General features: G+C 36.4%; 1 protein-coding gene across 13 annotated transcripts in view; it reads right to left on the reverse strand.

Annotated features, from left to right (window-relative positions):
* The window catches only part of LOC105199486 (bone morphogenetic protein 1), an 899,375-nt gene that overhangs the window by 602,471 nt on the left and 278,138 nt on the right, over positions 1-18,766 (reverse strand). For 12 of the 13 annotated variants that reach the window (XR_005574951.1, XR_005574952.1, XM_039450091.1 and 9 more), the window contains 3 exons: positions 7,785-7,993; positions 7,457-7,682; positions 7,185-7,370 (listed from right to left, as the gene is read on the reverse strand). The exons of the other annotated variant lie outside the window; for it this stretch is intronic. Coding sequence is in view for 10 of the 12 variants with exons in the window: in XM_039450091.1 (XP_039306025.1) it covers positions 7,185-7,370; positions 7,457-7,682; positions 7,785-7,993 (621 nt within the window). In the remaining 2 variants the exon portion in view is untranslated. The remainder of the gene's footprint in view (positions 1-7,184; positions 7,371-7,456; positions 7,683-7,784; positions 7,994-18,766) is intronic. 13 annotated transcript variants of the gene reach the window in all.

Below are 18,766 nucleotides of genomic sequence, written 5' to 3' on the forward strand. Positions count from 1 at the left end.
TCAACTGTGCGGACAAAGCCACTGCCAAGTGGTTATCGGAGAACACGGGCACTCTCTCTCCATGGGAAGGAGCCAAACTAAAAGCTGTTAAGAAAAAAAACCTACCCAAGGCCATTATTGTCAACCCCTTCTTCCCAAATAGCATGGAACATAAGAGCGAAAGAATCATCAAGCTTATTAAGAGCTAGAACGATGGTCTAAGCACCTCCGACTAGAGGATCCTGTAGAGGACGCAGGAGGAATCTACCGTACATCTCAAGATGTCGATAGTCGGCCCTTTCCACAAAACTTTTAAGAAAAGTGGCTACAAACCCAGTTACAAATTTGGTCAAGTAGAAATCAGACCGAAAAGCGCTGCAAAGCCTCCGGCTAACCCTTAAACCACTTCTAGGAAACTAAAGGGTGTTACCGCTCCCATGGTCGGCGCTAGAAAGTTGAACCAGAAAAGAGGAGCAGCAGCCTAAAACCAGTCCACCTCAACCAAGAGCAGCGTCGGAAGCCGGGTTGATGGGAAAGAAACCACTAGGGCCAAAGGTGCCAAAGCACCTCCCCGTGTCCCTCCCATGCTTGGTCAGGGCCCTTAAACCGACACCTTTAAGGTCCTGCAAATCAACTGTCCTGCAGCACAGTAAGACGGCCTCCGATGTGCTGTGCAGGACTTTCGACAAACAAATAGACATAGCTCTAATTCAAGAGCCCTATGTTTATAAAAGCCTAGTTTGCAGACTAACAACCAATGCAGGTAGGCTGGTTTACGGGAAAGGAATAGAGAAGCCAAGGACAGCAGTGCTCCTCAAAAAATACGTTAAATTCTTATCACTACCTCAGTTTGCTTACAGAGACCTCGTGGCAGTACAGGTGATGCTGCCAACGGATGGAAGATGACAACAGGCGATAATAGCCTCGACTTTCCAAGGGACGCAGTTGAGAACTCACATGAGAGGAAGACAAAAACCTCATCCAATATTGCCGAGAGAGGAACAGAGACCTCATTCTTGGCTGCGATGTAAACACACACCATAAGGTTTGGAACACCGCGGATATCAACAACAGGTGAGTGCCTGTGATAGTCTGTGTCAGACTAACCTAGACATAATTAATAAGGGGATAGAACCCACTTTCGTTACAAGAGCCAGGCAGGAGGTGCTTGACCTCACACTGGCTACTCCCCTGCTTAGCTCCAAGATTGCCAATTGATATGTCTCCCGGGTAGCCTCGCTTTCAGATCATAGGCATATAGTCTTCGATCTGGAGGTGGGAAGCCCAGCAGAGAAAATAATAAGAATTCCTAAGCTTACGGACTGGACGCTCTACCAGTGGCTGCAGGGGGGGGGGTGAACTAGAGGATTCCAATAAAGTTATTGCAAGTATAGAAGAACTGAACAAAACCTCAAGTGACCTGCACAATATTATCCACAGGGCCTACAAAAGTAGTTCCCTTACAAAGCACAAATGTCCTCATCTACAACGTCATGGTGAAATTAAGAACTGGAGGAGATGCGCTCCTTGGCCAGTAGACTCTTTAATAGGACCAAGAGGACCGAACATCAAGAACATTGAGATTAGTATAAGGAAGCCGTCACCAATTACAATATAGAACTAAAAAGGTCCAAGAGGAAATCATGAAGGAACTTCTGCAAAAACATTTGCGATTTCCCTGTTGCGGCTCGCCTGCAAAGCGTAATGGCGAAAAACCACTCCAACCAAATCGGCCACCTGTTCAAGGCAAATGGCGAATACACGGACGACGCGAAGGAGATATTAAAGCTTTTTCTAAGCACTCATTTTTTCGGCGCCCATATTGTCACCACTGATAACAAAACGGAAAGGGAAGAAGGGACTTTCCTGCCCTACTAAGCCTATTACCGCAGAGTAAAAGAACTAGCCAATCAAATCTTTGTGCCAAACAAGGTAAAGTGGGCCATTTCATCCTTCAAACCTTACAAATATCCAGGGGGTGATAGAATTTTTCCGGCCCTACTTCAAAAAGGCCTGGATTATCTGTTGCCACACATAACAAATTTGTATAAACATAGCTTTATGCTAGGGTACATCCCCAAACAGTGGAAGCAGTCTAATGTGGTCTTTATACCAAAGGGTGGAAAGCGTTCTAGTGCCCATCCCAAATCATTCAGACCGATCAGCCTCACCTTCTTCATGTTAAAAGGTATGGAAAAGGTGCTGGACCAGTATCTTAGGAATGAGGTGCTGAATCATGCTCCACTTCACAAAAATTAGTATGCTTACCAAAAGTCAAAATCCACGACTACCGCTCTACATCGTCTGGTAAGCAGCATAGAAAGGGCCCATAAGGCCAAGGAGATAGCTCTGTGTGCCATTATGGACATAGAAGGTACCTTCAACAACACAACGTATAATTCTATCGAGGAAGCGGCTAATGGCAAAGGATTCCACCTAGCTGTCATTACTTAAATCAAAACCATGCTAAGTGAACGGAGGGTCAAAGCCACAGTGGCAGGGAAAGCCACAACCATCACCACGGCAAAGAAGTGCCCCCAAGGAGAGGTATTGTCACCGTTTCTCTGGTTGGTGGTTGTGGATGATCTCCTAAACACATTAACAACCAATGGTTACGAGGTGCAAGGCTATGCCGACAATATAGTGATTACTATCAGAAGCCAGCTGGACGCCATCGTTTCACACAGTATGCAAAAAACCTGTAATATTACGCAACAATAATGTAAAAGGAAAGGGCTACGCATCAACGCCGAGAAGACCACCAACGTTCCTTTCACCAGGAGAAAGAAGCTTCGACTTACAGCACCCATACTGGACGGTGGTTGGCTTCAAGACAGAAGTAAAATACCTCGGAATTATCCTGGATCAGAAACTAACATGGAACTTCCATCTAAAAAAGGTTCAGTCAAGTCTAAAGCCTCCTTAGCACTCCACACTTGCCGCAGACTCCTAGGCAGGAATTGGGGTCTTAAGACAAAAATGATCTTCTGTTCATATACGGCTATCATTAGACCCATGTTCACCTACGCAGCCGCAGTATGCCAAAAACTAAGCAGAGGGCGGCGCAACAGCAGCTGTAGAAGATTTAGAAACTTGCATGCCTCACGAGGGCTATGAGAATCTGCCCTACAGGAGCTTTAGAGGTCCTTTTGGACCTGCTACCCCTCCACCTACAGGTTTAGAAAGTTGCCGCCAGCTTGGCAATCTAAATCCTTAATTTCCACATACCTATGTCAATTGATCGGACTAGGCATACAAGGATACTCACAATTGACGGCATATGTGACATAGAATGCTCAATTCCCCATGTATGCGATGAAGACAAAATTCAACTTTGCGCACAACTACGAGGCTGTCTATACAGACAGAAAGACGTGGGCACTGAGGGGACCCTTTTTTAAAAAAGATACTCTCCAGTGGTACACCGACGGCACCAAAACAGCAAAGGGCGCAGCGGGAGTCGGTATCAGCGGGCCTAACTGCCGCATATTGATCCTAGGCAAAATGCCTTCTATCTTCTAGGTAGAAATATTTACCAATAACTCCTGCGCCATAATTAACCGGGATAAAGGTATAAAGGGATAAAAGGTACATCTATTGATATACTAATGAAAAGTTGAGCAGCGGTTAAGGCTCTTACAGCATACTCGTGTAACTCTGCACTGGTCTGAGAATGTATCATGAACCTCAAGCTCTTGAACAAGGACAACCATGTCACACTCTGATGGATTCGGGAGCACGAAGGTATTAAAGGTGAGGAGGCAAATGAGCTCGCAAAGAAAGGAGCACGTTCACTCCCAACAGGGTCGGAGCCTTGGTGCGGGGTCACTGCCAACTACATCAAAAGTAAAATTATAAACTGGGAGGACGGATAGAATTTTCATACTGGAGTGGCATCCAATCTTCAACTGGACTGGCTCAGATCAAAAAGTTCATAAAATACTTACCGCAAAGAACACGGAACTTACTTTCCCTCGACAAGAGAAATCTAACCACCCTGGTAGTTCTTTTCTCTAGCCACTGCCAACTCAAATATCACCTCAACACAATTGGCAAAGTTGAGGATAATGGCTGCCGTTTCTGCATGAAGACAGCCTAAACGGCTGAGCATATCATGTGTGGCTGCCAGCTGTTGGCCATCTCAGATAAGAACTTATGGGGGAAATACTTATCACACCTGACCAGATTTGGGAACTAGATCCCCGGCGGGTTGTAATGTTCTTCAACAGCCTTGACCTGGCGTAACTTTAAGCTAGAGAATTGTTACAATAGATCTCACGGTGACGCACGGGCAACTGTTTGTTATGGCCCTCTTTTTACTATTATTATTATTATTATTATTATTATTATTATTATTACCATTATTAATAACAAATATTATAAAAATTCAAACTAACAAGGAAACACAGGGAAGTGTCCGCCTCAGATTAAAACGAGTTTTTAATATGTTGTAGTACAGATAAAAATAAGGGACACGTATTTTTTTATACATGCCCATACGCACTTTAAGGGGGTGAAACACCCCTTTGAAGAAAATCGGTTTTTTTCTTTCGAAGCGTATGCCGTCGAAACTATAAGAGATAAAAAAAAATGTTTTAAATAAAAGTTGAATGGCTCGAAGAGTAATTTATAACAGCGAAAAAAAAATTTTTTTTTTAAATTGTTTTTAATACTTTTCCCCACCACTAATCTATTTTTTTTCAAAATTTTTATTTTTTTTATAAGCAAAATAAAGCTTATTTTATTACGAATTCAACGGTATATGATAAAGTTACGATACAACATTTCCATTTTCTAAAAATAATTAAAAACCTCTTTATACGCACGGTACGCACACCCGTCCGCACGTTCGTGCGCTACGGAAATGACTCCCTCCGATTTCGACGTGCCTTTAACATGTTGTACAGATTAAAATAAGAGACACGTATTTTTTACACGTGTCCTAATACACTTTTAAGGGTGAAATACCCTTTTGAAGAAAATCGGGTTTTTTCTTTCGAAGCGTGTATCGTCGAAACTATAAGAGATAAAGAAGAATGTTCTCAATGAAAGTTGAATGCATTTTTTTCTCGCATAAAATGACAAAAACATTTCGAGGACAGTCTGTGTCTAACATGAAAACAGACATTGAGAAAAACATTTACTACAAAATAAAACGACACTACACTAAAGAATAACAACAATTACGATGTTGTAAGACATTAATTTCTTGTTTAGAAAATAATATGTAATTAATATAAGTTAAACATTTATTTACTGGTCTACATGATTCGACTAGAATATTTGTTCTCTTCAACATTTTATAAATAAGGAGACTTGGATTACAAAAAATTATTACTCACACATTCCACACCTTCACTATCTAACGCCAGCTCATCAACTAACAAGAGAACTAACATAAAACTAATTAAAAAGTTAGTTAGAAATTTCATCCTTTATATTGCATTTATACAATTCAATTAATATGTTTATTAAATTCGATTAGTGTAGAAATATGCATAACCACGCTACTGGCGCGTGCACTTTGGGTCATTTCCTTACATACGTAACTCTTGAATCTATACATGTCAATACTGCCGAGACGTAAACATTCTATTTCAAGATAAGAAATGACCCTAAGTGCACGCACCAGTAGCGTGATTATGCATATTTCTACACTAATGGAATTTAATAAACACTTTAATTGAATTGTATAAATGCAGTATAAAAGATGAAATTTCTACCTAATTTTTAAATTAGTTTTATGTTAGTTCTCTTGTTGTTAGTTGATGAACTGGCGTTAGATAGTGAAAGTATGGAATGTGTGAGTAATAATTTTTTGTAATCCAAGTCTCCTTATTTATAAAATGTTGAAGAGAACAAATATTCTAGTCGAATCATGTAGACCAGTAAATAAATGTTTAACTTGTATTAATTACATATTATTTTCTAAACAAGAAATTAATGTCTTACAACATCGTAATTGTTGTTATTCTTTAGTGTAGTGTCGTTTTATTTTGTAGTAAATGTTTTTCTCAACGTCTGCGTTTTCATGTTAGACACAGACTGTCCTCGAAATGTTTTTGTCATTTTATGCGAGAAAAAAATGCATTCAACTTTCATTGAGAACATTCTTCTTTATCTCTTATAGTTTCGACGATACACGCTTCGAAAGAAAAAACCCGATTTTCTTCAAAAGGGTATTTTACCCTTAAAAGTGTATTAGGACACGTGTAAAAAATACGTGTCTCTTATTTTAATCTGTACAACATATTAAAGGCACGTCGAAATCGGAGGGAGTCATTTCCGTAGCGCACGAACGCGCGGACGGGTGTGCGTACCGTGCGTATAAAGAGGTTTTTGGAAAATGGGAATGTTGTATCGTAACTTTATCATATACCGTTGAATTCGTATTATAATAAAATAAGCTTTATTTTGCTTATAAAAAAAATAAAAATTTTGAAAAAAAATAGGTTAGTGGTGGGGAAAAGTATTAAAAAGAATTAAAAAAAAAAATTTTTTTTCGCTGTTATAAATTACTCTTCGAGCCATTCAACTTTTATACAAAACATTTTTTTTTATCTCTTATAGTTTCGACGGCATACGCTTCGAAAGAAAAAAACCGATTTTCTTCAAAGGGGTGTTTCACCCCCTTAAAGTGCGTATGGGCACGTATAAAAAAATACGTGTCCCTTATTTTTATCTATACTACAACATATTAAAAACTCGTTTTAATCTGAGGCGGACACTTCCCTGTGTTTCCTTGTTAGTCCGAATCTCCTATCTCATTCCGCTTCACATAGCAATCGTTCAAATATGGGATCTCTCAGACCCACTTACGTGTTTAAGGGTTAATCATAAAAACCTAGCTTTTATTTATCATTAATCCTTAGTTATCCTCTCTTATCCCACCTTATTTATTGCAAAATATTATTACCTTTTAATTGTATAGTACAAACGTATAATATAAAAAAACGTATGGAAAACATGATATCATCAAATAATATCCACAATCTTTCCAAAATGTTATACGCGATTAAATTATGATATTACAATAAAGCCTTGTGACATTTTCTTCATAATATGAAAATTGTAATATTTGTAAAATTTGAAATATCAGTAACATTTGTAACATTGCGTTATTGAAATGATCCTGAAATATTTTTAAAATGTTGCAACAATATTTTGTACTGTACTAAAATTAATTATGTTAAATGTTCACTCACTTAGCTTTAAAACCTTGTGCTTGCAATTCCCCGCTACTGAAAACCATCACAAGCCTCGGCCCATCGCTGACTACAAGACTCGGATTGCTCTTGTTACCACACATCTCATAATCAAATTTATCATAAGAGTCTGTTGCTTCTTGACCTTTTAAATATAATTTTAGATAACCATCGGTACACGTCGCGCTAAAGAAGTCCGAAAAAAAGTATAATACCATTTATGTACCATCATACTATGACGCTTATTGTTAGTCAATACATTCAGTACTCACTCTCCCTTGGGCATCTGTATAGTAAATTTTAGAAATTCCAGTCGTACGCGTTCCAAATGTTGCGAGTCCTGCATGCCATAGATAAAATAACGGCAAACGACTTTAGGTATATAAGGATAAGGAAAATTTGGACTAACAACAAATCCCGATGTTTCCTTCTTGCTGAGAATCTTCTGATCGCACTCAGACCCACGAATATGCTCGCCATGATATTCCGTTATGAAATCTACGTAATAAAGAAGCTGATAAGTACCAATTAATCAAATTGTATAATTTTATTTTTAAACAACAAAGTCGTGATAAATAAGAACAGTAGTGATTATCTTACCCAGGCTAACGAAACTCTCTGAGAATTCAAAGATACCTTTAAATCCTCGATTTTGCGTATTTGCCGTACGCTTTAACGTAGAAAATAGCACAAATAAGCTGTTCTCCGAAGAGTATAACACTAAATTTCGTTGCTGGCCACAATATGTGCCGATAACGGCGCTCGAATTATCGGAACCGTCATAAACTTTCACATAATCCAATGGGCAACTATGGAATAATTTCAAATTTTTTTATTGATTTGAATTAAATTAATAAAGAAATAGTAAAAACTGCAAAATGTCAAATAAGATGATCCATAACTCATTTGAAGGAAAGTATACTCTATTCGAAGGATTAAGTATACTATTGGACTTTAAGTTCTGAGAAAATTGCTATTATCCAATCAGCACATAATATTTTTTAAATGTTTTTTAAATATTTATTTAATATTAATTATTTATTGTACAATTCATTATAACAATAATATTTATTAAACATTTATTAAATATTTATTTAAAATTAATGAAATATTTAAAATGATAATTTAGCAAAAATATTAATTTAATATTTATTTAACGTTTATTTAACATTTATATTTCATTAATTACTCATTTAAAATAATGATTTGGGAAAATGTTTATTTAACAAAATAAAAGAGAATAATAGAAAGCTATTTATTTAATGTTTATTTAATATTTATGTTACATTAATAATTTATTTGTAATAATAATTTTAAAAAACCATTAATTTAACATTTTTTCAACATTAATTTAATATTTATTTTACATTATTTTTTCATTTAAAACAATAATTGCAAAAACATTAATTTAAGATTTATTTAACTGTTACGTCTGGTACTCAAAATTTCTCTTTAACTTTACGCACCATCCGCATGCATTTGTTAACGTAAATTTTAAACCTTCTAGAGAAAATTACAGAAACAAATTTCGACACACAAAGATAATGTAACATAAATAGCCACTTCAAATCTAAAATTATAGTAGCAATGCATAACCGCCCAAATTTTGTAACACTAATAATAAAATAATAAACCTGTGATCGCGTGATGATTGCGTGTACTGGGTGCTATCGCGCCGTACATGCAAACCTGAGATCACTATTTGAAATATAAATTTGATTAAATTGAAAATAATGCGCGAAATGCGATTCACAAACGCTCGCGCGCGGTATCCTCGTGCCTTGCGGCTTTCTGCGTCACCAAGCTTGCGCGGTCCGATCTTAACTATTTTCTCAAACGCAAGAGAAGATAATTTTGCCTAGAAGCAACTATAAATCCGTAATTTTCAACCTAGTAACTTGTTGCGTGTATCTTTTGCCACTATATTAAGTTTATCGCATTTAAATACCTTAAAATCTCCAACGGGTAAAAATCAAAGAAGATCAACGCGTTACGCAGCACTCAATCGCGCAACTGCCCCACACCTCGTGACCCCCGCGAGCGTCACCAAGTGCCCGCGCGCGCCGAGTCTTAAGATTTATTCAAGCACAAAGAAAAATAGTTTCAACACAATGATAGTAAGAAAGCCTTCATCGGTCGTAGCTAGGTCTTAGTGCTTTTATTTTTATTTGTGTGATTTTATATACTTCTCCGAATTCAATCAGAATGTGCGGCGAATTAATTTTCGGTTATAACACAGCATGTCAAATAAGAATTAGTAATATCACTATTTATATTTAATTAATTAATTAATTTAATATAATACTTGATGCTGATTTGCATCTATATACCCATTCCCCCCTGAAAAAATTGTGAGAAATTTATTGCAAAAAATAATACCCCACCCAGGGTTCGAACCTGAAAAATAGTTTCCTCATAGTAGGAATAATGAAATTGCGAACTTCAACACGCACTCTCGTAGAGCGCCTACTCCACTATCCTACTGTATACACGCGGAATTAGAAAAACGAAAAAACTGAGAGCGTTGTAGACGTCCAAAGTTTAAAAATCGGTTTCACCCCGAAGCAATATTAAATTTCGAACTTTTCGGTAACATAACAATTCAGAAAAATCGTCACTACCATCCTGTCAAATCAAAATTAAAATAACTTAAGAATTGTAACATACATAAAGTTTTAAAGGATCTCGGAATAATTTTATATTTAAAGGATCTCGGAATAATTTTTGTCGCAACACCGGTGCGCGCGGGGGTGCGCTCTTCGTGACTCTCGTATGATAATTCCATCTATCTTCACGGGACAATTAAAAGTAGTAGCTTTAATAAATTTATTAATTTCAACCTAAAAATCATTTACACTTGCTCTCGGCTTGTGCTCTGTTTGCACTATATTAAAATCCTATAAAAATTAGAACCGTTAGAGTCTTCTGAAAAATCAAGATCGATAAAAAAATAGTTCGTATTGAAAAATTCTAATTCTTTCGCTATGTAACAACTAAAAAAAATCAGCAGTACAATTTCGCCCACTCAATTTGAAAACCCTTTAGAAATTATATTTTATAGTGAATTTTAAAGCATCGAAATTAATGCTTGATCTCATACGCGATTCCCCCTTAACTCGCAAGCTGCGCGGCACGCCGAAGGCGCGTAATCGTTAAAGGGCTTACCTATATTGAAAACCTAACAGAAATCGGGAACCTCTCCTCCCTGATACTCCTCGTCTACAACCAGACGGTATAAATACGACGTGAAATCGGAAATCAGATCACTTATATCGAGTCAACAATCGGTGAGAGCGCAACCCAGGGCAGCCTCCCAACCTGCAGATTGCTGACAAGATAACGGGTGAGTCAATAATTGATAACTTCCATCAAGGATCTCCAAGATGTCTCTCCCTTGGTTTCCACCCTTCCGCAAAACCCCTCTCAACACCGATGTCGTATACAGCGGCCAGGTAGTACGCTGAATGAGCCGCCGCTCAAACAGCGCCTCCTCAAACCCTGTTCTAGACAGATGAAAATTTTTTTTCCTATCCTAAAACGAGACCCAAATGCGCGCTCTTGAGCCTCTGCTCAAATAGCGCCTTTGCAGGCTCAATCCTAAAAATCCGTACTTCTCTCAAAAATACTAATCCTTCGAAATAGAAGCAAGGGCAAGACAACTCTGATTCTCGGTGGAAGACTTCTAACTAGATTTACATCAAACTTTTCTTTTTCTCATAAATTATCTTTTACTCTTTTAAAAATTCAGATTGCATCCAACCTCGTACACACACACACACACACACACATGTTCATTCTCTCTCTTTTTCTTTTTCCACACGCAAACGGTAAGAAGTACGATCCTTAATTCCTAATGGCAAGCCTTCAGAAAAAAAAGAACTAACTTAAAAACATGTTACTCGTCAGGAAGTCATGGGTCGGAAAACCCACCGCGGCAAAAGAGTCGGCCAATGCGTCTTCTTAAAAGAATTGAAGAACGAGCTCACCACCTTTGGGATTTTCGATCCCTTGGTGTTCACTCAAAGGGTACAAGAGCACGACTCAAACCCCCCTACAAGGAGTTCGAGTCCTCACCGAGAGCCCCAGGAGCCAAAATCCCATCCTTCTTGGAATGTGCGGCTCATACCAATAAAACCATTCTAGATTTCAGGAAGAAAGCTGCTAGACCCCTCGCTAATTTCGTTCCGTAAAAAAGGGCCACAAGACCCCTGCCTTTAAAAATTATAGCCAAGAAGCAAATTTCTACCGCAGAGATCCCCACTACTAAGTCGAAAAAACCATTAATAAAAGAAATAGAGGGGATAGTTTGTTCCTTACGAACATTACCGTCCGGCAAGACAATTTTAAAATCACCGCAGGACTTGCATAAAATCGTTAAGAAACCGGAAGCACCGTAGCCTTCTTCTCCCTCTCCTTTTTCTACCTAAATTTCTTCTTTTACAATTATCTCGGTTATTTTCTTCTTTGTAACGTGTACAAAAATATGTATTAGAATTAAAGCCAATAAAACGCTTTATCAAATTTAATGCTTCTTTTTTTTTTCTTTTCTCTTTTCACCTCCTGTACCATGAACCCTCTTCCACGTAACGCTCATACAATCAAAACTCTTTTACAAAGGAAAATAGTTTAAATGAACAATTGTTGTCATAAGGATGGGCCTATCACCCAAAATCATAACAACTGGGGGTCTATCATGTAACTTTTCCCCTAGGGCGGAAACGTGAAAAGTGAAAAGTTTCACGTGAACTGTACGATCATGTACGATTCCACGGAATCATGTAACTCACTCATGAGCGGAAACATGAACTTTTTCGCCATCAGCCGTGATGGCAAAAAGGTGAAAATTTAGGGAAATAATAAATTGTATGTATTTTGAAATAAGAATGAAAGTGTGGTAACAATGTGGTAACAGTTTGAAGAGGTATTATTGAAGAGGTTAACCTTTTTGGTATTGCATTGCGTTGATAGGATAAAGTAATGTACATACATAAATAAAAATAATGCTTTTGTGATATAATTAGGTTTGATGTTTATATTTGACAAATTAATATTTTGATAATTATATAGAATGAGACTTCATCAAATGCAAATTTAGATAAAAATATACTTTAACGCGTTTTGATACACAATGATATAAGAAAGGTGCGTCTTGTGAAATAGAATATTAATCAATCATGTAAGTGTTTATAACTTATAAATTTGGAAAATACAAGTGTGAGCGGAAAATTCAGTTTTGATCAAAGTCCGTATTTTAAATTATTCAATATTTTTTAATTAAACAAAGTTAAATTTAATGACTAATAAAATTAATTTACTTTAAAATTTGCATAAATATAAAACTAAATTAAAGTTATTTTTGAAAAACATTATATTAAATTACAACGTAATTTTTAGAATTAGATTACTACATAATAAAATAGTTGTTACAGTATATGGATCATCAAAAATAAATGTAATATATGGTATATTATATTTGTAAAATAAGTTTATGCAATATAACTAAGAAATATTGCTATTTATTTATGAATATATTTTTTTACAATTTCTTTTTTTATATAATTAAATTTTTACAGTAAAAGTTATACTATAAAAGCAGGTAGAAACCTTTTTCACGACCGCTTGATAGTTGCGATGACAGATTCGAGCCTCTAAAGGTGAATTTCGGAACACAACCTAAACTTCCCCGCATTATCCATACATAATCGCTGTGCGTGAAAAGATTCACGTGAACTCTCTATGAGTGAAAAATGAAAAAATGAAAAGTGAAAAGTGAAACGTGAAAAGTTCCACGTGAAATTACATGATTGACCCCCTGGTGACAGCGGCCGACACTAAAACCATTACGCTGCCAGTTCACGAAACAGCGGACGTAACATAACATTAATTTTATATTTATTTTACATTAATTTAACATTTATTGAACATTAATTTAATATTTATTTAATATTTATTTTATTTCCTTTTGAATAAACATTTTTTTAAACGTTTATTTAATATTATTTAAGTATTTATTTTTCATGAATTAATTATAAAAATGATTTTAGTAAGCATTTTTTATTTAATATTTATTTAATGTTTATTTAATATTAATTTTTTTACTTGTATTATATGTGAAGTTAGGTTGACGAAATAATATGTGTACACCCGCGGTTATCGATTCTGTCCCTCAGAAAATTTTCCAAACTGAGAAGTCACTATTTTTCTATATACTTGCAGTTTATGATTAACATAGAAATTATTAATTAAATAATGCTAAAACAGTAACAATACAATAATTTAATAATAATTTGATAGTTTTTAAAAATTTATTTTTAATTTATCTTCTTTTTCATCACAAGAATTATTAATCTTCAAAACTCAAGTTTGCGGATTAACTTCCGAAAATTTATCGCATTTGACATAAAGGTTACATTATCTTTATGTTAAATGCGATCGCAAGCGGCCGGCGCGACCGTAAGCTTTAATGTTACGTTAAACATGAACTGCGAGTATATAGAAAGATAGTGACTTCTCAGTTTGGAAAATTTTCCGAGGGACAGAATCGATGACCGTGTACTGTTGAGGTAGTTAGTATAGTCTAATTTTATAATATTTCAAGGTATCGCACACACGATGGTGTGGCGCTCGTAGCGTCGATACCATGACATGCGCACATACACGCGTACACTACATCTTTCATCTTTTTATTTTCTTGCTTATATAATAACATGTTTAATTAGGTGTGTACCTCATACGTATACAGATCGAATATTAGAGCAGTAACGTTGAACAGTTTTGGGTTGACGCTTTGAACGTCGTACAGATAAAGGTTTTTGCTCACCGCTCGGATCGCTTTTGTCGCCAATCGTGCTTTTATTTAATACATGTTCGTTTTTCTCTGATTCTTCCTCGTGCTAGTCTTTAACCTGATTACGGTGATGCTTATGCACTCCTTCCTCCTCTTTGAATTGTATCAAATAATTATGCGAAGATAAAACTTTAACGATTTTTGCTTCTTACATTTTGTCGTGGTGTTTATAAAAATCTCTCTCTAGTTAATATTAGCGAAAGACGTAATCGTCTCTCGCTCACCTACATTAAATTTGTCTGTTTTTTTTTGCCGATGTAATTTTTTATTTGTATTTCTTGTTTAGCTGTAACAATGTCGTTTACATCTGGACGTAATAAATGGAGATGCGTTTGTAATTCACGATTAAATAATAATTTCGCTGGTGATTCACCCGTGATCGTATGTTTTAATATATGTGAATGAAAATCTTTTAAGTGCCGTTTCAACGCTGAAATTTTTACTGCTCACAATCGCTTTGATATTACGCTTAAATATTTTTATTAAATTTTCCGCGGCTCCATTAGTTGCCGGGTGGTATGATGCCGTAAATACATGTTTAATGCCAAGCTATTTTACATAAGTTTTGCATTTATCACTAGCAAATTGTCGACCGTAATTGTTAACAAGAGTTTGAAGTAATCCATAGGTTGCAAAAGTACGTTTAAATATCTTTATTGTTGCTTGTGCTATCGTACTTTTCATTATAAAAATTTCAGGCCATTTTAAAAATAAATCTATTAATAAAAAATAATCATGACCTAAAAATTGCCCTGCGAAATCGGCGTGAAACTTTTGCCCAGGATGTCAGGTCGCGGCCACGGAGTTAACGTCATCTTTTTTGGACCATTCGCTACTTGAGCGCAATACTTGCAAAGTTTAGCTTCTTCTTCTAACATTTTTATAATGTTAAGCCACCATACGACTGACCTTGCCAAAGCCTTCATCCTTACAATACTAAAGTGGGCTTCGTGTAATTTTTTTATGATATTTCTTTATAACTTAGGCGGAATTACCACTTGTTGCCCCCACATTAGACATCCTCATTCGATACCTAGTTCGTCTTTGCGTAGCGCAAAAGGTTTGAGCTTGTCGTTCCAAGTTTTCTCTTTAGTTTCAGTCCACCCTTCTTCGACGATTCGCTTTATAATTGACAATACTTTATCGTTTACAGTTTCACGCGCTACTGTTTTATAATAGAAATTAACTCATATCAGTATAAACAACATAATATAAATAAGTGTATTTGTGGTTTAAATCTGAAAATTTCTTGTTATATGCTTTATCGTTGACTACCTTTTCGCTTGATAATCTTGAGAAAACATCAGCATATCAACATTGTATTATCGTTTGTTCGTATACATTCTATTTTATAATTAAATGCACTTAAAAAGTGTGCCCAATTTTGCAATCAGCTTTCTGCCATACGAAGAATGCCTTTTCCCGGGCCAAAAATTCTAAACAAAGGTTTATTAACTGTTCTATGTATGAATTCTCTCGCATATAAATAATAATAAAAAATAGTTACACAAAATGTAATTGATGCTGCTTTGCGATCAATTTGAGAATAATTCTCTTGAGCATTGGTTAAACGTTTTAAACCGAATGCGATCAGTTTATCACCGTCGCTATATGATTGACTAATAAATGCAGCTAAACCTTGAGGTGATGCATCGCATGTTAGAATAAGTAGTAAATTTGGGTCGTAATTTACAACGCTTTGTTTCAATTGAATTTTTACCTTTCCGAAGGCTTTCTCACACACTTCAGTCCAAATAAATTTGTTTTTCTCATTGCAATTATATAATAGTATTAATATTTCTGACCGTTTTTTAAATAATTTATTATAATAATTAATTTTACTTACAAGGGGAGGATCAGGTGAGTCACCCTCGGATTTTGATCCCAATTTTTTTAGTTATTATGGAGACGAAAAAAAAGTTTACGTCTTCCGGCGTGTGATCGAATAGGCTTTAGTTTCGAAATAATAAATTTATGAAAATTGGCCATACCGCGCCGCGCTATGAGCTTTCCCGGTAACTGTTTTCCAGTGCAGTCGACTCCGTGCGTTAGGTGATAGCTTTACAATCGTAAGATTCGGGTTCGCTCCCGGATGTGTGCAATATTTTTTTTTTTTTAATAAGTGTATTTATTTATTTTGATGATATTGATATAGTATGCAAGTTTCTAAAATAGAAAATTTAATTTAATATCACTTTCTAAACATTAATTTAAATTTAATTTGAAGGGAATTTGAATTCAAGTAATAATATTTGAAATGATAAATAGGTAGTAATAACAATAATATGTAAAGTTATTTGAAATAGATAACATATAAAGGCAACGTATCTAAATTTTCAAATTGTTTAAATTTAACACTTGTATTCTTTGTCTACGATTAATTATTTTAAAAATTAGAATTTTAAAATACTATTAATATTATTTTCAATTAAATTTTAAATTAAACAATTTGAAAATTTAGATATGTTGCCTTTATATATTATCTATTTTAAATAACTTATATATTATTATTATTACCGATTTATTACTTTAAATATTATTACTTGAATTCAAATTAAATTTAAATTAATGTTTAGAAAATGATATTAAATTAAATTTTCTATTTCAGAAATTTGCATACTATATCAATATCATCAAGATAAATAAATGCACTTATTAAAAAAAAAAAAAATATATATTGCCCACATCCGGGAGCGAACCCGGATCTTACGATTGTAAAGCTATCACCTAAGACAAGGAGCCGACTGCACTGGTTGGGAAAACAGTTATCAGAAAGGCTCGTATGGCGTACCGCGGTATGGCCAATTTTCACAAATTTATTATTTCGAAACTAAGGCCTATTCGATCGCCGGAAGATGTAAACTTTTTTTTCGTCTCCAGAATAACTAAAAAAATTGGGATCAAAATCCCAGGGTGACTCACCTAATCCTCCCCTTGTTAATAGTAATTGTAAATCTTTTTTATAACTAGGTGTTTTCATTTCAATAATCGCTTAATATTTTTTCGGATTAATTCTAATTTCGTTCTTAATAATTTCAAAGCCTAAATATGTAATTTTGTTTTTCTATAAATCACATTTTTCTTTGTAAGCTTTGAGACCGCATTTTTTTAATTTTGTCAATGTTTGATCAAACAGTTTTTAATGTTCCTCCGGAATATTGCTTGTAATAACTACATCGTCTGCAAGTATCACAACTTTAGGTATTTCTTTTAATATTTTTTCTATACGCTTTTGGAAAAGACCCGGAGCTGAACTTATACCGAAAGCTAGATATTTATATTGGGAAAGGCTTTTGTGCGTGTTAAAAAAAAAGTTTCTTTATTGTTTAATAAACATTTCCTTTAAATGTTTAATAAACGTTTTTATAATGTAACGACCGTACTTCGCGCACGGACGGTTGGCGGTGCAAAAAAGGTCGCCTGGAGGAATTGTTTTAGGTTGATATGAAACAAAAAACGTTTATTCAGCACTTAAGACGCTGTGAGACCTATATAAGTCCCGTACATATGTATATGGTCGGTAGTACGCAGTACTGTTGGCGGTGAGACAATCCAAAAATCCGGAGACGCGATCGGGCGGTAATCAAAACGCGGAGCTTAACTAGTAATAAAAACGCGCGGACGGTGACAAGAAACTTCGGAAATCTATTTACATGATCGGTGAACGCGATACGGAAATCTATTTACAGGCTATTTATATAGCGCACCTGCCGCGCGAGACGCGGTTCGCGGAACGGCGTTGGGTTCTTTTCTCGGAACCCCGGCGGCCTTGTTATTGTGGCCGTAACACCAATGTGAGACACGGTGTGCGGTGCGGAAAGCGGGGCGCGGCGCGTACACGGATCCGTGTGTTGACTTCGGTTTTTCGCGCGACCCGTCGCGAAGCGGTTAATACCGCGAGTGATCGCCGGAAGACACTCCTTCACACCAAGTGCGCTTGGTGGAGGAGCACCGTACCCCCGTACGTGAGGTGGCGTCGGACTCGGGAGGCTTAGAGGATGGAAGTCGCCTTTTCGTCGAGTGCCTTGACAGGGCCCAAGTTTTTCTTGAGCCCGGTTCGGCGAGTCGGCAAGTGGAGTCGGGATCGGAGGCGGAATCGGTTGCGAGCTAAGTGGCTTAGCGGAGACCGAGGCGCTCGATCTCAGTAGCAACCTAGGAGCTTCTAGTCGGCGGACCGGCCAGAAACGGATAAGGTCCCAGCGAACGCTGCTTTATATACCCGAGAATAGAGGCGAAGGGATGTGCGGCGTGTTACGGCGGAGCGGTCCGCGGCAGCATCCCCACCACTCGATCTCGGGTCTCTCGCTTCGGGCCATTCGCGTAGAGCGTGGCTACGGACGGCGCGGGAACGAAAGCGCGTGCGCGCGGAGATGAGAGCGCGAGAGCGATTGCTCGTTCGCTCCGATGTCGTGTATCTTATAAGGCGTCGTGCGCCGTTAATTGCCGTCCGGCGGGTGTTCGGCCGGACGGCTCGGACGGTTAAGCAGTCCAGGGGGGTGGGGGAAGGGGTCGGAAGGGGGTTCGTTACAATAATATTTAAAAGAAATACTTTTTAACGTTAAAATAAACATTTTTTTTAACGAAAAAAGATGCATTTAACCCATCATTTTTAACATTTTTATAAATGGTTTTAAAAATGTTTTCTAAATGTTTTAAAAACATTTTTAAAATATTGTGTGTTGATTGAGTAAGTTGGATGTCCGGGCAGTTGTACGTTAAATATGTCAATCTTATA

This window comes from Solenopsis invicta, chromosome 5, assembly GCF_016802725.1.
Source record: "Solenopsis invicta isolate M01_SB chromosome 5, UNIL_Sinv_3.0, whole genome shotgun sequence".
NCBI classification, from domain to species: Eukaryota; Metazoa; Arthropoda; class Insecta; order Hymenoptera; family Formicidae; genus Solenopsis; species Solenopsis invicta.